The 26,535-nt window shown below is 30.1% G+C and overlaps 2 protein-coding genes and 1 long non-coding RNA gene across 21 annotated transcripts; all 3 read left to right on the top strand.

The window, feature by feature from the left end:
- The first annotated feature begins 2,949 nt into the window (after nucleotides 1-2,949).
- On the top strand, nucleotides 2,950-17,295 carry LOC126845159 (zinc finger protein 431-like). Of its 19 annotated transcripts, none has more exons than XM_050583726.1 (6): nucleotides 2,950-4,041; nucleotides 4,540-4,717; nucleotides 5,924-6,067; nucleotides 7,335-8,593; nucleotides 9,014-9,097; nucleotides 15,816-17,294. In XM_050583726.1, exons 2-6 carry the CDS (start codon nucleotides 4,557-4,559, stop codon nucleotides 16,346-16,348), a joined length of 2,181 nt encoding a protein of 726 aa, XP_050439683.1. In that variant the 5' UTR covers nucleotides 2,950-4,041; nucleotides 4,540-4,556; the 3' UTR covers nucleotides 16,349-17,294. The 19 variants fall into 19 exon arrangements, with proteins under 19 accessions (XP_050439683.1, XP_050439686.1, XP_050439682.1 ...); XM_050583729.1 differs by having other exon boundaries at nucleotides 9,014-9,144; nucleotides 15,947-17,294; XM_050583725.1 differs by having other exon boundaries at nucleotides 7,335-9,097; nucleotides 15,816-15,862; nucleotides 15,947-17,293.
- Nucleotides 17,296-20,611: 3,316 nt separating this feature from the next.
- On the top strand, nucleotides 20,612-22,064 carry LOC126845161 (uncharacterized). The gene is made up of 4 exons (XR_007686722.1): nucleotides 20,612-20,676; nucleotides 20,744-20,860; nucleotides 21,586-21,817; nucleotides 21,895-22,064. It is a non-coding gene; the product is annotated as an uncharacterized LOC126845161 (long non-coding RNA).
- A 124-nt stretch (nucleotides 22,065-22,188) lies between these two features.
- On the top strand, nucleotides 22,189-23,679 carry LOC126845160 (uncharacterized). The gene is made up of 6 exons (XM_050583743.1): nucleotides 22,189-22,253; nucleotides 22,351-22,504; nucleotides 22,649-22,737; nucleotides 22,843-22,979; nucleotides 23,044-23,067; nucleotides 23,661-23,679. Exons 2-6 carry the CDS (start codon nucleotides 22,420-22,422, stop codon nucleotides 23,677-23,679), a joined length of 354 nt encoding a protein of 117 aa, XP_050439700.1. The 5' UTR covers nucleotides 22,189-22,253; nucleotides 22,351-22,419.
- Nucleotides 23,680-26,535: the final 2,856 nt, after the last annotated feature.

The following is a 26,535-nucleotide window of genomic DNA, read 5'->3' as shown; positions in this document are numbered from 1 at the left end:
CGCTTGCTATTTATATCCTTAGTACAACCAATTGTTAGTTATGGTATCACTATTACCATACTTATCTTCTTAAAATCACCATTAATAGGTTAATTACATTTCTGTTATTGAAACCTATGTACTGTAACAATAATTTTGCTTATTTAGAACTTAATGTTTTGTGCATTCATAAATTATATTTTAGAAACATCCTTTTAAGTATTTACAAGTTTAAGCGTAATCTAGTTAGAGTTAGTTACTCCTATAATACTCGCTACAAGGAAAATGTTAACATTTGTGTGCTTATCTTTAAAAGACAACTTGCTATTAATATTGATAATTTTAATAATATTTGCTTATATAAATCATTTCTGAAAACTTAAAATTTCATGAAAATAGATTTGCTGTGAGAATGTCGAAAAATATAAAAATTACAATTATATTATTTGTTGTTTTTATCAATACATATATATTAGTGTTGTAGTAATATTATATAGTTTATCTTTCTCATGAATTGTAATGAACTCAAACTTATAACCCCCCAAAACAAGCTTATGCTTAAAGGGGAGTTGCAAATACGTATCACGATTGTTTTTATTTATAAGTGTATTCATGAATGTATGTTTTTGCTAAATAAAAAATATTATTATTATTATTATTTCAATCGTTTTTACAAAAAATATATTTTTAAACAATTGTATTTATTGATATTTCATAGAACATAAAGTATAGGTAATGAGCATAAACTAGTTAAGACAACTAATATTTGATTCATAAACAATAATCATCATATTTCTTTTATATTAGGTCTTTTGTATTTTATTGTATTTAAGTATTTTTTTTTTTATTAATTGTATTTAATTCGCTGCTCTCCCGACCAGAAAAGGATTCCAGGGCGCCAAACCACCCGTCCACTGGTGGACGGAAGAGATCGGTGGCCTGCGCGCGGAACGTGAGAAGCGGCCGGAAGAGGCATTTAATGCTGAACACTCAATATTTCTTAAGAAAATTGCAATTTTGTAGTCTTTTCTTTTAAAAAAAAATGTTGTTTGTGTTATTTTACAACATTATGGAACTATAGAAAATATTTGACTTTTTTGGGATTTAATATTGACACTTAAACCATAAATAGAATCGACTATGTCACCAGAAAGATTAAATAGTTTAGCCATATTAAGTATAGAGTAATCTGTAACCAAAACAATCATTAATTACGATGATATTAAATCATTTCCATCAAGTCATTCTCGCAGAAAATTTTAGAAAAACCCAGAAAGAAGCTAAAAATGTTTTAAAGTTATAAACTTTTTGAATACTTTTTTTGTTAATATTGTCAAGTTTTTTCTTAATTGTTATGAATAATATTATAATGGCTATGTCTGAGTTATCTATAATATATATATATATTATATATAAATATATTAAACTAAAAGTCCTACCTGATTCATAATCAACGCACAGCCTAAACTATGATACCTATCGACTTGAAATGTTCAGGGTATGTTTGTATTATAGTCTTAGCGTGCAATAAGAAAGGATTCTGATTTCTGAATTATTTTTTTTAAAGGGTTGAAATGGGCAAAAAAAAAAATTTAAGTAGCTGAATGTATTTTATATTTATGTAACCTCTATGTACCTAATACTTAAAAATGCAATTTATAAAATAACATTTTTATTGACAATGTATTTAGAGTGATTTGACTCTATCTAAGCATTCGTTCACATCTAAATGTTTTTTCATAATGTTACATTTTTTTATATTTAATGAACTTCTCCAAAAGACTGCTGTAAATAGCTTTTCTGGATTAAATACTGGCCACGCCTGTTATATTTTATAAGTTTGTTTCGATCTTCATCAAACCCTTTAGGCCTATCATGTTACTATTTAAGAATACTTAAATAATACTTCTTTAATCAACCACTTAATATACTCTAACATCTCCATTTCAAAAACTTACCAAATAAGATTTAAAAAAAACCTTAATTTTGGTAGTTCTTGAGCCAGTTTTGGGCCAGTTTCTTTTAAGTCGTCTTAGAAGCCGGAATGGAGTGAAACAATTTGATCATACCAAAAGACCCTTTGTGATTATTCAGAGTCATATTAATTGTTTTGGCGTTTAAAGGTTTTGCCGATCACCAGATAATAATACCATAAGTTCATATTGGGTCCAAAAGGGTAGTGTAAAGACTAAAGAAGCTTGTTTTTTATTGGTATTTTTTAGTTTAGAAGAGGTCGAAGCATATCTAGTCGATAGCTGACTGCTTTAAATGTGGTGACCCGGTTAGGATCTCGTTGTATAACTGTTATTGTGGTTGTGTATTGATTTAGAAAAGTTTTTATGTGTGGGCTATTACTCATATGTTATTCACTTCGATACGAACCCGAGAAAAATAAAACGCCAAAAACAATGATAAATAATTGTGTATTTACACCTAATACTTCAATTGGAAACCTAAATTCGGGCCTCTGGTTGAAGAGTTCTGCAAACGTTTAGAAAAAATCGTTCTAGATAGAATAAAAAAAAATATTATTGGTATATTCCATTTAGTGCAAATGGTGTATGACTATCAGGTAACTGTTTAAACAAGCCTACAAAACATCACATCAAAATAATATGTTTTCTTCTTATTTCAATGAATAACACTTAAACTGTGTTTTCGTGTATGAAACTATATATACAATTTTTTGGAAAAGTAATAACACAAATAAAAAAACCATATATTGTTTTCAAAATGGTTTAAATGAATTAAAAAATAAAATAGTAAAATTATTCATGACCTGATGCAGGCCCATTTTTAGGTGCCCTTAATCTATCAATTATTGCAAGTGTAAAAAATATAATCCAGCAAAATTCTAATAGCAAAAGTTAAAATGATGTGCAATTTGGGGTAGAAGGAATGTTCAAAGTTGTACAAAACTATATGTATAGTGAGGCCACAAAATAAAAATATGAATACATGAAACTTTAATAGTTGTGTAGCTAGAACATCTTAATATTTATTCACAAAGTTGGAACATTCTTTAAACATAGTACCTACTACCTACCGATAAACATTGACAAAACCAAAACACATCATAAACCCTTTCCACTAAAAGAGATAGACATTTCTTCTTTTTTTCTCTTTTTCAAGCAAAGTTTTAGGGATTTAAGTTTGAAAATTAGACCGGAGGAAGATCTAGAACGAAACTATAACATGTACAATTTTCTCAAAAATCTACAGTGAAACTTTTTTCTGTTAAGGGCAAACTCCAAAAATAGAAGAAATCTTAGTTTTGACCGTGGTCAATTTCCAGATAAAGAGCATAATTGTCAATAGGTGCAATGCTTTTATCGATATTTGTATTTAATAATTCTAGTAGACCTGTGATCTTACCGTCCCCTATATGTCCTAAGCCAACTGTACTGGCTTTCTTTAACACCTATTTATTTTTTTATGATTGTATTTTACAATTGTGGGCCTATGTATTCTAACAACATCAGCGAAAGGTGTTTCCAAAACCGACAGACTTAGGTAAACGCATTAATACATTTTATAGGATGTCGATGAAGGTAAGTTTACAACAAGCAAGTTGAGAATTTGAATTTGCCTCCTAAAAACGCGCAACAGTTTACCGCCACTCTGCAGTGTACCACAACCTGTTGCAATCACTCGTTATCACACATACACTATCACAAATCTGTCTAGAAAAATTTCTTTTGTTGTGCAGTTTGCATTAAAATCACAATTAATATTAAATTCCAGTTTTGTTTCGACTTTTTGAGAATAACTGAGATTGCTATTTGTTCACTGAATTTCCGTGAATCGTTAAACTAGTTAAATTAGATTTAGCGCCATAGTAACAATTTGTTTTCAGCATTGTTGCTACGGTCCGATTCGTGAGAATCTTTAGATTTTAATCATAATATCTTTGTCGACTGCTGTGACCTAACCTAACGTATTGGGTCGTGTTTCGTTATTTGGTTTCGATTTGCGTTACAATTGAATTTTGCCTTGCCTGTTGATCATTTATTATAAGTTTTTAGTAGCAGCCCTGGACAGCAGTTTACGGTTCTACGTTGTGTGAGTACTTTCCACTTTGTATTTCTATTTAATTTACATTATTGCCGTGTTTCCATTGATTTAGGATACTGCTTGTTAATAAATATAATCATAATTTATATGTGTTTGTTTATTACTTATTATTTACTTGGAATCTGGTTGAATGACATGGGATCAACGCCACTTCAAATTAATCTATTCGGTCAAATGGGCTATCGTCTAGCTTTAATCTTTATTGTCATAACTTCTTACCTACAAGTCATACTTGTGTAACTTTGCGCCATTCGTCTAATTTTAATGAATTAAAATTTAGTTTTAAATGTTTATAAAATACAAAATATACCACTGAAAACTTTGTTGGATTTTTATTTTTCAAAATCATGTAAACTAAATTTTTCTTTATCATATCATTATTATAACTAAATAAAATAGTTAAAATTATGTAAATAAGTCATACTATTAATCCTCTATGCATGTATGGCACAGAAATACAACTAATGTCAAACGTTAATTTTACAGTTTGGAAACTGTATAATATGTTGAAAATTAAACAAGAAAATGATGACACAGAAGAACACTCCCATGAAGGATCGTTTGAAGTCATTGAAACTAAACCGTTAGATGTGCAGTTTAAAACCAATGAAATTTCTATAACAGAGGAGTATTTGGTAAAGAATGAAGACGACAATACTTATAAGTAAGACAATTTTATTACCTTTTTTTTACTAAATAAAACATTTAACTTTTGAAATGTTGTCGTCCTCTGTAATTAAAAAAAGAATTAATAAGTGATGTCCTAATTTATTTTCTAAATACCTAGTAATAATAATATTGTTAAAACAATTATTTTCGACGGTATAAGAAGGAAAGCGAAGTATGACCTTATCTTGAGTAACTCAATCCACTTATCTTTACCTTCTTCTATACTTTGCTTGTTTTTAATCTGTTATAAATCATAAAGGCTTATATTATATTAAACATTAGAGTTTATTTATAACTTGTTAGCGAGCAGACAAGTTTTTCAGTAAAATAGATACTATTTTAAAAGTTATATAATATATGAATACTTTATCTCCAAAAAAATGAAACTGTTTATGGTATAATAGTGAGTAATAAAGAAATTTAAAATTTAAAGTGTATTAAAAAAAAAAAGATATTACTCTCCTTTTAGCTGATATATCTTCTATACACAACAGATATATGTATAGATAAAAGCCTGAATATACAGTAGAATAATATTTTGGGTTTTGTTAATAACTGAGTTGACAAGCACAATAATATATCCAACAAGAAACTGTCGAATTGGTGAATGAAGCACAGTTTAAAATCAAAATATATTTAATTCAGTTGTTGGAAACTGATCATGACTAATTTATTTATTAATGTTAAAAAAAAAAACCAATTACTTATATAGTTATTGAAATATAAAACCTCATGTATCCTAAAAGTTAGGTACCATGCTTTGTACACCGGATCGAGTTGAGTCGAGTGATATGGGATCAACGCCACTTAAAATTAATCTAGTCGGTAAAATGGTATATCGTCTTAACTTCTTACCTACAAGTCATACTAGTAGTTTTGTGTTATTCATCTAACAATTAGATTATAAATTGAGTAAATTAAAATTTAGTTTTAAATGTTTAAAAAAAAACTAAAGTATACCACTGAAAATTTGGTCAGTTTTTATTCGTCAAACAATGTAAACTAAATTATTCTTTATTTATTTTTATTGTATTCAAGCTTCGGCAACTTAGGACATTAGCTGTCTGCTTTATTATATCATTATTATTATTATATTTGTTACTAAAAAAAAATAGTTAAAATTGTGTAATTAAGTCGTCTTATTAAACCACGCATGCATATTTGACACAGAAATACAACTAATGTTAAATTTCAATTATAGAGTTTTGAAGCGGTTGAAAATTAAACATGAAAACGTTGAAACAGAAGTCATTGAACCTCAACCGTTAGATGTGCAGTTCATAAGCAATGAAGTTTTTACAGCAGAGGAGTATTTGGTAAAGAATGAAGGCGACAATACTAATGAGTAAGGCCATTTTATTACCATTTTTTTAAACCAAATTAAACAATTAAGGTTTTGTAACTACGTCATCCTCCTCAATAAACCCGTCGTTGGTATCGATGTTAGTGTTTCGCTAACATTAAACTTAAATTAGGAGCCGCTTGTTCATATAACAATAGATTGTTTTTAAACTACATCTACCTCTTATCAATATAATGTAAAATCAAAAAACAAAAAAAAACAAAAATTATTAACATCTATTTGTATGTATGATTACCGGTCAAAGTCTGCAGTACCGCATTATGTTAGCGTACGTTTGCACGAGACTTACCATGTTATATATTATGTAAATATATAGAAAACATTTATACATTATTTTTCATTCTTATATAAAATAGACAAAAAATGCGAACAAGGGTCATTTTTTATGATGAAAACTTTATTTTAACAGTTATAAAAAAAATATATATAATAAATACTGATGTTTGTTTAATTTTTATAAAATACCTTTTTTTTACAAACAAAAATTTATTTTTAGTTAAATAGAAAATTTTAATAAAGTCTAACCTTTTTCTTTTATTTATAAAATTATCATTCTTCGACACCTAGGTCATTAGCTAATAACTAACTTTTATTGGATATAACTAGATAAACACTTTTCCCTCAGTTGTACTACTCTAAGTTCATTAAATAGTTCAAAAATAAAAAAAACAACAATGTTAGCATGATGCTAACACGATACCAATCATGTTTAAAATTATAACGATTTCTACGATGGGATAAAGCTTTTATGTAACTAGATAAACACTTATACTTCAGTTGCACTTCATACATACAAGGTGTATCTTTATCATCTATTAAATTATTCAATGAGGTGGTGTATCTTTAAAGATACATGCTATTATAAAAAACTATTAAAAAAAAAAGTTTAGGGTTAAAAGAACTCTGTCATTAAAATGTCTCAAGGTACTTTTTAAAATGTAAAAGTGGACTTAAAACAGAGTAGAATTTTCAAGTATCAAATCTTGTGGGATTCGGACGTTTATTATCAGTATTCTAAAAAATATAAAGGTTACATTATATATTGTTGGATAAGTTTAAGCAACACAATCTAATAAAAATTGAGTTAATTGTAGATTTGTGTAGTTCATCTATAATTAATAAAATTAGTTTTAAAAATGATGCTTGTTTGATGTATTGTCCATTTAACATTAGTATTATGAATATTTGCTGTATAACATTAATATATATTTATCTTGTATAAATACATTTTGTTTCATACGTGTTGCAGTATTCATTTTCCGTGTAAAGCGACAGATACCACAAATAATATAATAAAAACCAATTCTGAGGAAAATATACACAAAATACGTCGGTTCGACTGCAATATATGTCATAGGAGGTATTCAACCAAAAGTCATATAATCCGGCATATTGCGAAGTCCCATTCCACTACTTCCGTGGAAAAGAAAGTGCCTCAAAAAAATGAAGTCAACCATCGAAACAGCAAAATCAAAGGGTATACTCGAAACAAAGTAGACCTACTTAATTGTGGTATTTGTCTAAAAACATTTTCATCAAAATCAAGCCTGAGAACACATTGGCGTATTCATACGGACGAAAAGCCCTTCAAATGTGATGTCTGTGCAAAAACATTCCGTCAAAGGGCTCACCTCAAGTACCATAAAAGGATACATACTGGAGAGAAACCTTTTAGTTGCAATGTCTGTGAAAAAAAATTTGGTGATCAGTCTTCCCTCAAAATTCATAAAAGGATACATACCGGGGAAAAACCCTTTGAGTGCAATGTCTGTGGAAAGTCTTTTTATAACCAATCTAACCTAAGAATACATGAAAGGATACATACCGGAGAGAAACCTTTCAAATGTGATGTCTGTGAAAAAACATTCAGACTACAAAATAATCTCAAAACTCATGAAAGGATACATACTGGCGAAAAACCATTTAGGTGCAATTTCTGTGAAAAAACATTTGGTCAACAAATTCATTTTAAAATTCATGAAAGGATGCATACTGGAGAGAAACCTTTTAATTGCAATGTGTGTGCAAAAACATTCCGTCAAAAGGCTAACCTCAACAACCATAAAAGGATACATACCGGAGAGAAACCTTTCAAATGTGTTGTCTGTGAAAAAGCATTTGCTGATCGGTCTACCCATAAATCTCATAAAAGGATACATACTAGAGTAAAACTTTTAAAATGCGAAGTCTGTGAAAAAAAATTTGGTGATCAGTCTTCCCTCAAAACTCATAAAAGGATACATACCGGAGAAAAACCCTTTGAATGCAATGTCTGTAAAAAAACATTTGGTCACCAGGCTTCCCTAAAAACTCATGAAAAGATACATACCGGCGAGAAACTTTTTAAATGCGATATCTGTGAAAAAACATTTGGTAGACAACATCACCTCAAAAATCATGAACGCATACATACTGCAGAGAAACCCTTTAAATGCGATATCTGTGAAAAAACATTCAGTCAACAATCTGATCTTAAGAAACATTCACGCATACATACCGGAGAGAAACCTTTTAGTTGCAATGTTTGTGAAAAAAAATTTGGTGATCAGTCTGCCCTCAAAATTCATAAAAGGATACATACCGGGGAAAAACCCTTTGAGTGCACTGTCTGTGGAAAGTCTTTTTATAACCAATCTAACCTAAGAATACACGAAAGGATACATACCGGCGAGAAACCATTTAAATGCGATGTCTGTGAAAAAACATTCAGACTACAAAATAATCTCAAAACTCATGAAAGGATACATACCGGCGAGAAACTTTTTAAATGCGATATCTGTGAAAAAACATTTGGTAGACGAGATCACTTCAAAATACATGAACGCATACATACTGCAGAGAAGCCCTTTAAATGCGTTGTCTGTGCAAAAGCATTTGGTCAACAAATTCATCTTAAAACTCATGAACGCATACATACCGGAGAGAAACTTTTTAAATGCGATATCTGTGAAAAAACATTTGGTCAAAAAACTAATCTCAAGAAACATGCACGTATACATACCGGAGAGAAACCTTTTAGTTGCAATGTCTGTGAAAAAAAATTTGGTGATCAGTCTTCCCTCAAAATTCATGAAAGGATACATACCGGGGAAAAACCCTTTGAGTGCAATGTCTGTGGAAAGTCTTTTTATAACCAATCTAACCTAAGAATACACGAAAAGATGCATACCGGCGAGAAACCATTTAAATGCGATGTCTGTGAAAAAACATTCAGACAACAAAATAATCTCAAAACTCATGAAAGGATACATACTGGCGAAAAACCCTATAAATGCGATATCTGTGAAAAAACATTCAGTCAACAATCTTATCTTAAGAAACATTCACGTATACATACCGGAGAGAAACCATTTAGATGCGATATATGTGGAAAAACATTTGGTAGACGACATCACCTCCAAAATCATAAACGATGTCGCCAAAGTTTTCTCAATAGCCCTAAAGCAAAAGCACATCACTAGAGCCTCGTGCACGTCTTGTGACTATTTTTAAGTTTTAGTAACAATTTTTTGTTTAATAAAAAATTAATTTATAATATAAATAATAAATGTCCAAAAATTCTTAAAATAAAATTGCAATTTAATATTACACATAACTCACAATTTAGTTCCAGTTAAACAATACTGATTAAAACATTAACAGTTGCAATACTATCTATAGTTACAGTTATCCTACTTCGTCTTATTTATTTTACTTTATTTCTGGCTAGGGGTGTAGCGAGGTCATTGTTCCCAAGTCCATTCGGCCGACTGGCTTTACAAAAACAAAATGTACACGCACATAAACTAATTAGTAATTTTTTTTTCCATACTTTTTAATTTTCTTAATGTTTTTATGTTAAAATTTTAAAACTACTATTATATATACGAAAAAATAAGAATACTTTTAAATGGATATATTTATAAAAATAAATGCATTGGATACAAATAATGGTTAAATGTTATTTCATATTTTTTTTTAGAACCGCCATTGTTAAGACCATTTTTTAATAAATAATAATATAATTTTACTTAATACTAATAACGAATAACAAATATACGAAGTAAAACAGGGATGCGTATACTTTCGTCCCTAAGAAGGTATATTTGGCAGGTAGTTAATTCAACCGGCGCGGCAACTCGACTGTTGTTTTCCCTACCTGCCATTATAGTCTTTTTTTATTTTTGTAAACAATACGGACACATATCTAATTAACAATGAGAAATATAACATGGTAAATCTGAATAAAAAGATAAAATAGATACAATATAACAGGGGTCGAATGAACCGGTTACGACCAAAAACCGCACATTTTATCGGTTTCCAGGTAAGTACCGGTGCCAGGTGAATACCGCACACTTATATTGGGTAATAAGAGGTACGTAATAAATGAATTGTTAACGCAAGGCTTCTAATGACATTCAAGAGACACCGCAAAAAATAATACGCTGAGAGATGTCATCTATAGAAAATAATACGATAATTGGAAGTAATGACGTAAGCTTAATAGGAGTATTCAAAATATTGTCCGTCCAATTGAAAAACAAGTTAGTTAATAGGCGCATTTTAATATTTTTAATACATCATTTTGAATGAAATTGGGTTCATTTTTAGGAACACTTGTTTAAATGTTGGGAAGAATTTTTTAAGGACGGGGATCGTTTGAAATTTCTAAAAAACGTTAAAAATGATTTCAGCAAATAAAATTTAATTTATTTTTTATTAAATTTTATATCTTAATATTTTCAACATATAAATTGTACCAAAAAAATGTATTTTGAATATATTTATATATAATAGTTTATACGTCATTATAAAATGTGCGGTTTTTGAATACAGCAATGTTAAAAATTGTGCGGTTTTGCCCTGTGTTTTATCATCTATATTTTGAAGTCAATTAACCAGTTAACTGTTATTAATAAAAGTAAATATTTAACTTTATTTATACATGTTTATGTATAAGTTTTTTTGAACTTAAAGGTTTCAAGATGGATGTTATTTTTTTAAACTTTTTTGTGAACATTTCATCGAATGGAATGTACTAGTATGTGTTGTTTGGTATACGAATAATTATTGTGTATAATTGTTTTGCCTTCCTTTAAAACAATAACATCATTTTACACCTATACACTTTGCAATAAGTACTAAAAATATATAGGTAATACCTACATGCATTTATAAAATAAACAAAGATAACAGTTCAATAATAGGTAAACAGTTTTCTAGAGATAATAAAATATCGTTTTTTTTGTGGTGAAAAATATACATTCGGACTTCTCATCCGACTTTCAAAATGCCATCTGGAAATATTTTTTAAAAACAGCCTCGTTTGAGTCGTTCGCTCATTAATGAATAAAAACGAATAAAATGTGAAATAATTACTCCTTAATATGTCATGCTAGCAGCACAACTAACACCATTAATAATCGTATATTGTATACAAGTATTGTTAGTGTTGGCATTACTGAGAGGCGGTTTTTTTAACGGCGGCGATTTGTCGATATTTGTCCGTCGATTTTTTGTCCGGCGGCGTTTTGTCGGGCGACCTTTTGTCGTGTTTCCCTCTGCAGTATACCCCAACCTGTTGCAATCACTCGTTATCACACATACACTATCACAAACCTGTCTAGAAAAATTTCTTTTGTTGTGCAGTATGCAATAAAATCACAATTATTATTGAGTTCAAGTTTTGTTTCGACTTTTTGTGAATAACTGAGATTGCTATTTGTTCACTGAATTTCTGTGAATTATTCACTTTATTACTAGTTAAATTTGATTTAGCGCCATAGTAACAATTTGTTTTCAGCATTGTCGCTACTTGACAGCTGCTTACGGTTCTACGTTGTGTGAGTACCTACCATTTTGTATTTCTATTTAATTTAAATTATTGCCGTGTTTCCATTGATTTAGGATACTGCTTGTTAATAAATATAATCATAATTTATATGTGTTTGTTTATTACTTATTATTTACTTGGAATCTTGTTGAATGACATGGGATCAACGCCACTTCAAATTATCTATTCGGTCAAATGGGCTATCGTCTAGCTTTAATCATTATTGTCATAACTTCTTACCTACAAGTCATACTTGTGTAACTTTGCGCCATTCGTCTAATTTTAATGAATTAAAATTTAGTTTTAAATGTTTATAAAATACAAAATATACCACTGAAAACTTTGTTGTATTTTTATTTTTCAAAATCATGTAAACTAAATTTTTCTTTATCATATCGTTATTATAACTAAATAAAATAGTTACAATTATGTAAATAAGTCATACTATTAATCCTCTATGCATGTATGGCACAGAAATACAACTAATGTCAAACGTTCATTTTACAGTTTGGAAACTGTATAATATGTTGAAAATTAAACAAGAAAATGATGACACAGAAGAACACTCCCATGAAGGATCGTTTGAAGTCATTGAAACTAAACCGTTAGATGTGCAGTTTAAAACCAATGAAATTTCTACAACAGAGGAGTATTTGGTAAAGAATGAAGACGACAATACTTATAAGTAAGACAATTTTATTACCTTTTTTTTACTATATAAAACATATAATTTTTGTAATGTTGTCGTCCTCTGTAATTAAAAAAAATATTAATAAGTGATGCCCTAATTTATTTTCTAAATACCTAGTAATAATAATATTGTTTAAACAATTATTTTCGACGGTATAAGAAGTAAGGCAAAGTATGACCTTATCTTGAGTAACTCAATCCACTTATCTTTACCTTCTTCTATACTTTGCTTGTTTTTAATCTGTTATAAATCATAAAGGCTTATATTATATTAAACATTAGAGTTTATTTATAACTTGTTAGCGAGCAGACAAGTTTTTCAGTAAAATAGATACTATTTTAAAAGTTATATAATATATGAATACTTTATCTCCAAAAAAATAAAACTGTTTATGGTATAATAGTGAGTAATAAAGAAATTTAAAATTTAAAGTGTATTAAAAAAAAAAAGATATTACTCTCCTTTTAGCTGATATATATTCTATACACAACAGATATATGTATAGATAAAAGCCTGAATATACAGTAGAATAATATTTTGGGTTTTGTTAATAACTGAATTGACAAGCATAATAATATATCCAACAAGAAACTGTCGAATTGGTGAATGAAGCACAGTTTAAAATCAAAATATATTTAATTCAGTTGTTGGAAACTGATCATGTGCATCTAATTTATTTATTAATATTAAAAAAAAAAACCAATTACCTATATAGTTATTGAAATATAAAACCTCATGTATCCTAAAAGTTAGGTACCATGCTTTGTACACCGGATCGAGTTGAGTCGAGTGATATGAAATTATATAAAGTTTAGTTTTAAATGTTTAAAAAAAAACTAAAGTATACCACTGAAAATTTGGTTGGTTTTTATTCGTCAAACAATGTAAACTAAATTATTCTTATTTTTTTTTATTGTATTTAAGCTTCGGCAACTTAGGACATTAGCTGTCTGCTTTATTACATCATTATTATTACTATATTTGCTACTAAAAAAAAATAGTTAAAATTGTGTAATTAAGTAGTCTTATTAAACCACGCATGCATATTTGACACAGAAATACAACTAATGTTAAATTTCAATTATAGAGTTTTGAAGCGGTTGAAAATTAAACATGAAAACGTTGAAACAGAAGTCATTGAACCTCAACCGTTAGATGTGCAGTTCATAAACAATGAAGTTCTTACAGCAGAGGAGTATTTGGTAAAGAATGAAGGCGACAATACTAATGAGTAAGGCCATTTTATTACCATTTTTTTAAACTAAAAAAACAATTAAGGTTTATAACTATGTCATCCTCCTCAATAAACCCGTCGTTGGTATCGATGTTAGTGTTTCGCTAACATTAAACTTAAATTAGGAGCCGCTTGTTCATATAACAATAGATTGTTTTTAAACTACATCTACCTCTTATCAATATAATGTAAAATCAAAAAAAAAAAAAAAACAAAATTATTAACATCTATTTGTATGTATGATTACCGGTCAAAGTCTGCAATACCGCAATATGTTAGCGTACGTTTGCACGAGACTTACCATGTTATATATTATGTAAATATATAGAAAACATTTATACATTATTTTTCATTCTTATATAAAATAGACAACAAATGGGAACAAGGGTCATTTTTTATGATAAAAACTTTATTTTAACAGTTATAAAAAAAAAATATATAATAAATACTGATGTTTGTTTAATTTTTATAAAATTCCTTTTTTTTACAAACAAAAATTTATTTTTAGTTAAATAGAAAATTTTAATAAAGTCTAACCTTTTTCTTTTATTTATAAAATTATCATTCTTCGACACCTAGGTCATTAGCTAATATCTAACTTTTATTGGATATAACTAGATAAACACTTTTCCCTCAGTTGTACTACTCTAAGTTCATTAAATAGTTCAAAAATAAAAAAAACAACAATGTTAGCATGATGCTAACACGACACCAATCATGTTTTTGAAATTATAATTAGGGTTAAAAGAACTCGGTCATTAAAATGTCTCAAGGTACTTTTTAAAATGTAAAAGTGAACTTAAAACAGAGTAGAATTCTTTACTGCTTTATATTTGCTGCATAACATTAGTATATATTTTGATCTTAGATAAATACATTTTGTTTCATATGTGTTGCAGTATTCATTTTCCGTGTAAAGCGACAGATACCACAAATAATACAATAAAAACCAATTCTGAGGAAAATATACACAAAATACGTCGGTTCGACTGCAATATATGTCATAGGAGGTATTCAACCAAAAGTCATATAATCCGGCATATTGCGAAGTCCCATTCCACTACTTCAATGGAAAAGAAAGTGCCTCAAAAAAATGAAGTCAACCATCGAAACATCAGAATCAAGGGGTATACTCGAAACAAAGTAGACCTACTTAATTGTGGTATTTGTCTAAAAACATTTTCATCAAAATCAAGCCTGAGAACACATTGGCGTATTCATACGGACGAAAAGCCCTTCAAATGCGATGTCTGTGCAAAAACATTTAGTCAAAAAACTAATCTCGAGACACATGCACGTATACATACCGGCGAGAAACCGTTTAAGTGCAATGTGTGTGCGAAAACATTCAGTCAAAGAGTTTTCCTCAACAACCATAAAAGGATTCATACCGGAGAGAAACCATTTAGGTGCAATTTCTGTGAAAAAACATTTGGTGAACAGTCTACCCTCAAAATTCATGAAAGGATGCATACTGGAGAGAAACCATTTAATTGCAATGTGTGTGCAAAAACATTCCGTCAAAGGGCTCACCTAAACAACCATAAAAGGATACATACTGGCGAGAAACCTTTCAAATGTGATGTCTGTGAAAAAGCATTTGCTGATCGGTCTACCCATAAATCTCATAAAAGGATACATACCGGGGAAAAACCCTTTGAGTGCAATGTCTGTGGAAAGTCTTTTTATAACCAATCTAACCTAAGAATACATAAAAGAATACATACCGGAGAAAAACCCTTTGAATGCAATGTCTGTAAAAAAACATTTGGTCACCAGGCTTCCCTAAAAACTCATGAAAGAATACATACCGGCGAGAAACTTTTTAAATGCGATATCTGTGAAAAAACATTTGGTAGACAACATCACCTCAAAAATCATGAACGCATACATACTGCAGAGAAACCCTTTAAATGCGATATCTGTGAAAAAACATTCAGTCAACAATCTGATCTTAAGAAACATTCACGCATACATACCGGAGAGAAACCTTTTAGTTGCAATGTTTGTGAAAAAAAATTTGGTGATCAGTCTTACCTCAAAACTCATAAAAGGATACATACCGGAGAGAAACCTTTTAGTTGCAATGTCTGTGAAAAAAAATTTGGTGATCAGTCTTACCTCAAAATTCATAAAAGGATACATACCGGGGAAAAACCCTTTGAGTGCAATGTCTGTGGAAAGTCTTTTTATAACCAATCTAACCTAAGAATACACGAAAGGATACATACCGGCGAGAAACCATTTAAATGCGATGTCTGTGAAAAAACATTCAGACTACAAAATAATCTCAAAACTCATGAAAGGATACATACTGGCGAAAAACCCTATAAATGCGATATCTGTGAAAAAACATTCAGACTACAAAATAATCTCAAAACTCATGAAAGGATACATACCGGAGAGAAACCATTTAGATGCGATATATGTGGAAAAACATTTGGTAGACGACATCACCTCCAAAATCATAAACGATGTCGCCAAAGTTTTCTCAATAGCCCTAAAGCAAAAGCACATAACTAGAGCCTCGTACACGTCTTGTGACTATTTTTAAGTTTTAGTAACAATTTTTTGTTTAATAAAAAATTAATTTATAATATAAATAATAAATGTCAAAAAATCATAAAATAATTTTTGCAATTTAATACTACACATAACTCACAATTTAGTTCCAGTTAAACAATACTGATTAAAACATTAACAGTTGCAATACTATCTATAGTTACAGTTATCCTACTTTGTCTTATTTATTTTACAAACTGAAAATTAAAGTTAAATAACAATTAAAACAGTTTAATTAACCAACAATTAACAGTTGAAAAAAGTTATATTGTAGTTCACACAATTATTAGGTCAGATTGAAGGTGGACAGATGGGTTTTTTTTACCAGTGTGCACGTGTTGGTATTTTAGGAGGCTTGTTTTTTGAGAAAAACATTTTAAACAAACAAAACACATTTGTAGAGCTTTTTGCCTGTGCGTACGCGTTCATGTCGTATGAGGTTAGATTTTGTAATAAATGACTTTAAGCACACAGCACATTTATATGGTTGTCTGATGTCTTTTTTTGGTGAAACCCTCGGTATACTTAGTGTGAAGAATAGTTTTAGTTTTTCGAGGACAATGTTTGTTAATTGAACTTTTGTGGGGTTTCATTATATGTACAGTTATTTGTTTTTTAGTGCTTTAACTCGTATTGTCACATTTATAGAGCTTTTCTCCATTGTGCACGCGGCGTTTGTGTCTCGTGAGATTGTGTGAATGAGAAAATGACGTTAGGCATACATCACACTTGTATGGCTTTTCCCCAGTGTGCATGCGTTTGTGTGATGCGACATTTGAGATACAGGAAAATGCCATCGAGCACATATCACATTTGTAAGGCTTCTCTCCGGTGTGCACGCGTTCATGTACTGTACTAATTGTAAGATTATTCTGCGGTAGTATTTGATTACTCGTACCATTGAGACTATAACAAAACATTGTCAAACAATAATCAATAAAGGTTTTAAACGATAAATCTACTTACTATATTGTATTATTATTAGGTATTATTATTTTATTGTAAAATCTATTGTTAACTAAGTAAATAAGAAATGTGCTGATTGTACAAAAAAACCAGCTAAACAAATGACTTGTAGGTAAAAAGCTATGACGATAAAGATTAAAGCTATACGATAACCCATTTGACCGAATAGATTCATTTAAAGTGGCGTTAATCTCGTATCACTCAATTCAACTCCGAGTAAATAATAAGTAATAAACAAACACCTATAGACCATAATTCTATTTAATAACAAGCAGTATTCTAAGTCAATGAAAGACAGGAAACACTGCAATAATGTAAATAAATTAGAAATACAAAATGGTAGGTACTCACACAACATAGAACCGTAAACCACTGTCCAGAGCTGCTACTTAAAATGTATAATAAACGAATTACAGGCAAGACAAAACTCAATTGTAACTAAATAACGAAACACGATGCAATACGTTAGGTAGGTATTTATCACAGAACTCGACCAAGTTATTATGATAAAAATCAAGAGATTTTTACGAATCGGACGCGTAGCAACAATAATGTAAACAAACTGTTGCTACGTCGCTAAATCCAATTTAACTCATAGTTATAATTCACAGAAAGGAGAGAGTAAAATCGAAATCCCAATTATTAACAAAAAACAAAATTTATATTTAATGTAGGTTTATTAACGCAAACTACAGGACATCTCATAGTCACATCACAAATATTATCTAGACACATTTGTGATAGTGTGTGTGTGATAACTGATAAGTGATAACGAGTGATTGCCACAGGTGGAGGTACACCGCAGCATGGAGGTAAACTGTCGCGCCTTTCATGAGGATAACAGATAAAACCCAAATCCGGTTTTAAAGGCAAGCAGATGATCAAATTGCCAACTCGGGTTTCAAAGCTTCTTGTAAATTAGGTATTTTACCTAATTATTAATCAAAAGCACCAAATTTTTTTATCCTTGAAATGTAATAATTTATCACAATGCACTGTACTATGTACACAAACAAAAAATTCAGAAATAACAACATCGAGTTTATCAATATTGCGTACATTTATATAGATCATAAATCATTCTTCTTGTAGGAATATAGGTCTACTGTAATATTAGCAAGTCTAGCTGTATTTTTCTTTATTTGTGTTTTTTTTAGACATCATTACTGTTAAATATCACTAGCGGCTGTTTAAATGTTTTTTTTAAACCTACTCATACAAAATGGAGATCTGAGAATTTGGGTGTAATTGTTGTACGTATATTATCTTTTGTTTCATATTAGGTAATGTTTAACTATTGACTATAGTATGATTACTCTCGCTCATAAGTTTTATAATAAAAACTTCTATGACGCTAAAACAATTATGAACTAAAACGTGTACAGTACAATGTATACAATAGACTGGAAAATGGTAATGTATTGATTAGGATTTAGGTCTCTGGTGGCATATTTATTGACCTGACTTGTTAACAGTTAAATTATTCCTACCTACGACCGCGACCTGAAGTACTTACAACGATAATAACCGGAGTTCCAGCTAAAACAGGTAAATTTTTGTAGCACTCTTGAAATCTTGCAACAACAACACATTTAAATTACATTAGGTACAATTGAAATGTTAGTGACAGTATTTCTACAAAGAGTGTGTAAGAAATAGAAATCACATTTCGGCGAAAATGAGATAAATTTACCTCGAAGCCAGTCGTTTTCCAAACGTTTTCTCCCTCCTTGTACTGGCATAGGAAGATCTCTCATTGTCTTGTAAAATTTAAGTTTTGTTACTTTTATTTTAATTTTATTTTCTTTGACTTTTCTCAAATGACCGATTCAATTTATTAGGTAATGAAAAAAATGAATACGCTCGCAGATTCAGATTGGTCAACTCGTTATAAAATAAAATTTACAAATATTAAAATATTAAAATTTGAAAAATAAGTTTTTAAAAATATTTTTTTTTATATGAATTAATTGTACCGTTTAATCTACAGAAAGCATGCAACAGGGTACACTCGCAAGCGCTAAAATTTGACAATAATATAATCAAATATTCAATTTTTTTATAACAAATATTAATAGATCCAGACAAGTTTTTTTTTTTTAATTTAATAACGATTCTAAATTGATATTGGCAGGTCAATAACGCTATAACTGGCTGTCGGCGATCATGACAAATATTGGGGAAATAATATCAGAACACAGAAAAATCATGAGTGTGACCGGACAGTAGAGAATATTATAAAAAAAACTATCTATCGTAGTTTACCAAATAATTTGTGCAGTAAAAAAAATAAAATGTTTGGTAAGCAGAATTTACTGGTAGATCTGCATGCATACAATACAGTGCAATTTAATCAGCAATCAGCATTTCTGTCAGTATGATGTTATAACAGAGACAAGAGCTTTAAATATCATCTGTTATCATAATATTCATTATGTATTAAATGTCTTGTACTCGTATTATTAACCGCCAAACTACAAAAAAAAAATAGTATAGATTATCCAATGTTTATGACTATAATAAGCAATATTATTGCTCGTGTTATTATAATAATAATAAATAGGTCTGTATGAACATTTTGTGATTTAAACGGTAATTAGTATTACCTAACGTATAAGTATTATAATATTGTAGACGTTACGAATAAACAAATAAAATAGACATTTATTGTTTAATTGTTACAATGTTACCCACTGAAGTCACTCAAAAATTGAAGTTAATAAATAATAATTTAAATTTAATTATTAAGTGTTTCGTGGTTTGTACAGTTTTGTCAACTATTAACTGCTCAAATGCATACCTATTCTGATCATAAAAATACTAATTTACAATCATTTTTTATACCTAGCTACTTTACTGTAATCTGTTAAACAAGATGTACACAATAATAACTATTTATAACAATTATTAATGTTCAATTGGAAAACCTATATGTGTTGGATTGTTAAGGAAAAAAATTCCAAATTTTTCTGTATATTTATAGTTATAAAAGGGACGGCTCATATTTGAAAACATTGCAGCTTTAATGGATAGGGGGGGGGGGTTCGTAGTGGCCGCAAAACCCCAGTGCCAACTTTTTTTAAAAAAGACTTATTTTTAGAGATTTCAATAAGCTTTCCAACCTCATTAAAATTATCTTATCTCTGTTTGGCCAATGTAGCGGCGTATCGATAACACTAAGGCAACAACTGACAACATTATGTACCTACCTAAATTTCCTACCGATATAGGAGATAAGAATTTAATCTATTTTTTTAATTTTTTTCACGTTTAGCATTTCAGGTACAGTTTTATTTAAAATCGGGGATTTGTTTTATTCGATTGTAAGCTTTTTATTTTACATTGTCTTTTTAATTGAAAATTTTGTTTTGTATCTTATTTATGTTTTAGATAAACTAATTTAAAAGTAACTAAAAGATACATTTATAATCTACACTGTAATACACGCAAAACAATTATGGAAGTTATTGTGCAAGAACACTTCGAAAAAATTTACCAATTCTATGAGTAAGTATGAGTGTAATTGTACAAGTATTATTTATTACCGAATAATGTTTGTATTTTTATTGTGCCCTTTTAAATAATATTGCGGAGTCCTGGGGTATAGGTATGCACTTTTTCCTTTAATATAAGCAAATGATCATTTTATCGTGATTCACTCAATATCAAAACTGTTTGCAAAAACTATGAACCGATATCACAAACCTATACCCGATAAAACCAATATTACATTATTACCTGCCATTGATTATTATGGTCCAATCATCGGTTTCCAAGTAAAACCGATATCACTTGTATTGTCAGCTATCGAGTATTGGTTCAAATTCAATTTTTTACAATTTTTTTGTATGTATCTTTACCAAATTAGTTTTTTTGAAACTTACTTTTGTAACGTAAACATTATCGCATTAATTTCATTTACGTTTTGAAATAAGAATAATGTAATTAGGATTTTGACTGGTTGATAACCAGTTTTGGATAACTATTTTTCAAGTTATCAGAGTTTCAAGACAACAAAACATTGTTTTTGAAAAATTGCGATCACATTTTATAAAAACATAATGAAAAAAAATGTCTAATAACAAATCTTAAGTATATATATATATATATATTATAATACTTTTACTATTATTATATTAGATGGAACAATAATTGAAAATGTACTTTTTTTGTCAATATAAAACAAATTATGCTAATTGAATTTTATAAATTAATACGAATACTTTTTTTAGGGAAAAAGAATTTTGTGATGTAACCTTGGTTACTGATGAAGGCTTAAAAATAGAAGCTCACAGAAATATATTGGCTTCTGCGAGTCATGTATTTTATACGATGTTCAGCGGTCAGTTTAAAGAAAGAAACAAAAATGAGATTCTTATAAAAGAAATAGATTCTGAAATTTTAGAATTGGTGGTGAAATTTGCATATACTTGTAAATTGGATATTAAAGAAAACAATTTTCAGGTAGAAGAAATGCAATAGGATATACAATTTATAAAATATTTCTCGATTTTTTTATTACTTGTTATTCAATTTTTTAGAAACTGTTAATGGCTGCCAATATGTATGGTCTAAATCATATAAAAGAGTTATGTTTTAAATATATTAAAGAAAACATAAATCCTACAAATTGTGTTAGTTTTATGAAAACTTCTAAATTAATATCATACGAAAAGATTTACAATTTTTGTTGGTCATATTTTTTAAACAATTTCACGTGAGTTATCAGGGCGGCATATGTTCGCAACAATTTTTTAAATATTCAACTAATAATAGAAAGATTTGTTTTAGTACAATTGTGAATTCGGATCAAGCATTAGAAACACTTTATCACTTTGAGTTTGATGATGTTGTCGAGTTTATTACATGTGATGGTTTAGTAATTAATTCTGAGGAAAAGGTATAATTATTGTAACTTAAAATGAAATAAAAAAATTACTTATTTTAATATTGGTTCTGTCACAATTATTTAATAATAATTTTTGAGTTTATTTTAGATATTTGATTTTATCATTGGTTGGACACGCTATAACACAGATGAACGTAATGACTTGTTACCGGATCTTATGAAATATTTACGTTTGTCTTTAATTTCAAAAGAAGGACTACAAAGGATTTATAATGAACCATTAGTGAGAAATAATATTGATGGTAAGTATATATTGTTGATTTTCCAATCGGGTCAACATTCAATCTAAATTGTGCCATTTATTTATACATACAATAGCGCCTATAGGTGAAATATATTATTGATGTCTCTTTTAAATAAATATTATTATTGTTATGGTGTTTTAGTTATGAGAGGCATGTTAGAAAATATAATTTCTTACAACTCAAAACCATTATATACTCTAGGAAGATGTGCTCAAATTGAATCATCAAATGTATGTAGACATTTTATAAAATAGATTTTTACATTGTATAGGTACACAATAATTGTACTAGTTATGTGCTTGTATCACCTGACATTTGTATGTATGTGTATACAGATTATTTTTGCAATAACTGGTGATTCAAACAGTGCCGGTTCCAGTGTAAAGTATATGGATATTAGAAACGATAAGATGGATGACTTAATCCATAGTATTTTCGAACTTCAAGTTCGAAAATCGAACATTTCTTTTTAGTTAGTAACATATTTACAAACCGATATGGGTGTGGTGTTTAATTTTTTTTTGTGTGTTTTTCAGCGCACAGTCTTTACAAACAAGTAGGTATGTTTTCTTTTTACACGTATTCCATTTGGTTGTTCGTGTTTTTATGTGTTTAAACTATTTTCTTGCACGTTTGATGGTACTGTATATTTACATAAGTTATAGCGGATACTTATTTGGTACCTTTGTGTTTCACTATCGTTGTAGTGTTTAGAATGATTTTATTTGTCATTTCTCCCCTAAGGACATGAAACTACATGCAATTAGAGTTGGACGCATAGAAATTATAATAATATACAACTAGAATTTTTAGTTTTAGTTAAAATCCCCTGGTTCTATAGAATCCAACTATATATAGGTATTTTTTTCCACATTATATAATTATACGCGTAAGGTTAGGTTACGCTTAACGCGTTTTCTCAAAATATATTGTACTCTGTGCAATGTAGCTCAAACAATTTTAATTCAATTGACATGTGGTTGGACGAATTTTTTTCTCTAACTTATTGGCCTTGGCGCCGACTAAAAGTGCATTAATTATTATTACTCAATAATAATACATATTGTTTGTTTTAAATTTTGTAAGCAAAAAATAGATATTTTTCTTTAAAAATGACATAACATTTTTAAAATAATTTTTTTTTTAATTTTAGGTTCATGCAAAGCGTATGAACGTACATAAAAAAAATGTTGCAGTAGGCTTTACGGTGAAAATCGAAAAGCCTGTTTCAATAAGCTGCAACACCGCCATTTTTACGATGTTCAATTTTTTTATAAAATACTTTGCATTGACAATTTCATGATGTAACTTATTTCATTTTAATAAATCTTACCATTTCTTCAAAAACAATTCTGAAAAAAATATATGTTTACACGACCTTCGCCCCTTAATGTATTCACATAGGACAATATTATTCTCTATAATTCTAGGAGGTCCCTAAATTAAAGTTTGGATATTACCGAATTAATCGTCTAAATGCAATTATTATTCTGAGGCCAAAATTGTTTTATGATTATTTTCCTTTGAAATAATAATTTTTTAATAAAACGAATATTATAAAGACACTTAACTGGCTTTACAAAATCAGCAGCAAATTATAATAATAACTCCGAAAATCATACTTATGTAAACTGATTTTACATACATTTTGTTCAGGCAGTGTTTGGAAAAAAATTTATTTGGTTACCATTTTATTCAAACGTGTACTTAGCATAATACATAAAAGAACGGTTACATACCTCCTTAAATTCTAAGCCATGCAAGCTATAGTTTTTGTGAGTTCGCACAAATCTAACTTAAATGGTAAATTAAAGTTTAAAATTTAAGAGAAAGTTCAAAACAATTTATCCCAAAATTGGTAAATTAATTTTTAACATAAACTATAAGTTTAGAAGTTTGATAGAGCTCGGGATAATAAACAGTAAATGTAGAGTAATTTTATGATATTGTAAAATAACATAAACGAAACTGTATTTTAAAAAATTAATAACTATAAAGTTCATTCGGATGATTTTCGGATATATCCATGTCAATAGTTATAGGCCGACGTTTCAGACTCATTGCAGAGTCCATCTTCAGAGCGATAACGGTCTCGACTGTTCAGCTGCTGTGACCACACTGACTGCCCCGCTCATTCCTTACCGCAATTTATACGTGCCGTGTCCTTGATGCCATGTTTCTCGACCAATGGGGATCGAGCAATGTGATACGACAATACGCTCGATCCCCATTGGTCGAGAAACATTACATCAAGGACACGGCACGTATAAATAGCGGTAAGGAATGAGCGGGGCAGTCAGTATTGTCACGGCAGCTGAACAGTCGAGACCGTTATCGCTCTGAAGATGGACTCTGCAATGAGTCTGAAACGTCGGCCTATAACTATTGACGTGGATATATCCGAAAATCATCCGAATGATATATCAATCCACAAAGCTTTAACGCATTCATAACTATAAAATTGCAATTATTTTAGATGGTATTGAGTGTCTCTTACACTCACTCAATTAATCCTTGTTGTGGAAACTGTTAATCGTTACACTTTTTGATGGAACATTACCATAACTCATTGCGGATAATAAAACAACAGTAACCTGTAGATATTGAACGTTTTATTTATTTAATTTTGGTTTAAAAGAACCGTTTACAGTAACGTCAAGTATTTATATAATAATGTTGTTTATGTATTTTTTTTAGTATAATGTAAAATTTAATGTTATATGATAAATAATACACACATTTTATATGTTGCCAATGGTTAACAACTAATTCGAATAGGTTTTTACATTGGTTGTTAATATTATTAAGTTTTCGTTGCTATCGTGGTCAGGTCTTGATAATATAATATTGACTGGCAATAGAATACATTATTATAATATTACCTGCTACACACTTAATGAAGCTTCCACGTCTAGGTACTTCATGATCGATCGGATAACTTTGAAATCGACCAAATAGAATGATTTCTCCAAATCATCGATGAAAGCCATTGCGTATTTAACGCTATTCAATTCGATGACTGCCTGGCCAAACGTGCTCTGATCCGCGCTTGAAGAGAGCTCGTTCGCGTCTAGAACCATCGGGTTGGTGGCCTTGCATTCGAGTATAACGTCAATTCTGATCAGCTTAATTCGGAACTGTTCTTCAACGTATTCTATATCCACGACGTTGCGGCCGAATTTTTCGATGGTGACCAACATAAACTTGACGTCCAGATCGTCTTGGAGGCATAACGGTTTCAGGATTTTATCCACCAGCAAGTCCTGCCATATTTTTAAGTGATTTTCTCGACGTTCACCTGTAAACGTATTAACCAACGACAAAAATCTCCACGTCAACCGGTACACGATACATACGAATAGACTGAAGACCGCTTTGTAATATCTTTTGATGCTAAAGAAAGGGAGTAATATAGCAGTGGGGGAGTACATTTTGACGGCGTTTGTATGAGCTGTTTCAAGCACACGAGACGTGCCGTCCCAACGCACTTGCAAGTCATACGAGTACATCAGCTGGTTCATGATCAGCGGGTTGAGGCCCAGCTTGTTGACGAACAGCTGTCTGTATTTCAACGATTCGTACCGCGCCCCGTACGCGGATTCTGTGGTGTTCGCTTCCAACAGTACGTTCAGCTGTTGGCAGTTGAATTTGATCTCCGTCCGGATATCCTGCCGCGCGCCCCTTGTTTCATACGAGTCAAACTGGTCGTTGGGTCGACAATTGGCAGCCGTCATTTCCGCTTGCATTCTGCCCGCCACATAGTCGTGATTGACCATCAGTCTGTAAACGGCCGCCGTGCGTTCATCTTCGTTTGCTTCTTTGAAGATATGCTTGTCGTAGTAAGACTTCACCGTGTTCGCGTACAATAGTAGCAGCCATAACGAGCCGATTTCCACGTCGGCCACGTCGTACAGGGTGCATATCACCGCCCGGATGTCGTAAAGGCTCATGAGGCCGACCGGGGTTTTGGTAGGAACGTTTTGGTCTGCCAGCATGAGTTGCACTAACCGCATGTGTGTGAGTCCTAG

The sequence above is a fragment of the Adelges cooleyi genome, unplaced genomic scaffold, assembly GCF_023614345.1.
Source record: "Adelges cooleyi isolate 19-005CV unplaced genomic scaffold, UGA_ACOO_1.1 ACOO_flye_CR_arks_rails_tigmint_CR_PRNA_69, whole genome shotgun sequence".
NCBI lineage: Eukaryota > Metazoa > Arthropoda > Insecta > Hemiptera > Adelgidae > Adelges > Adelges cooleyi.
Note: the sequence above shows the minus strand (reverse complement) of the source record. Positions and strands in the feature narration are given on the sequence as shown.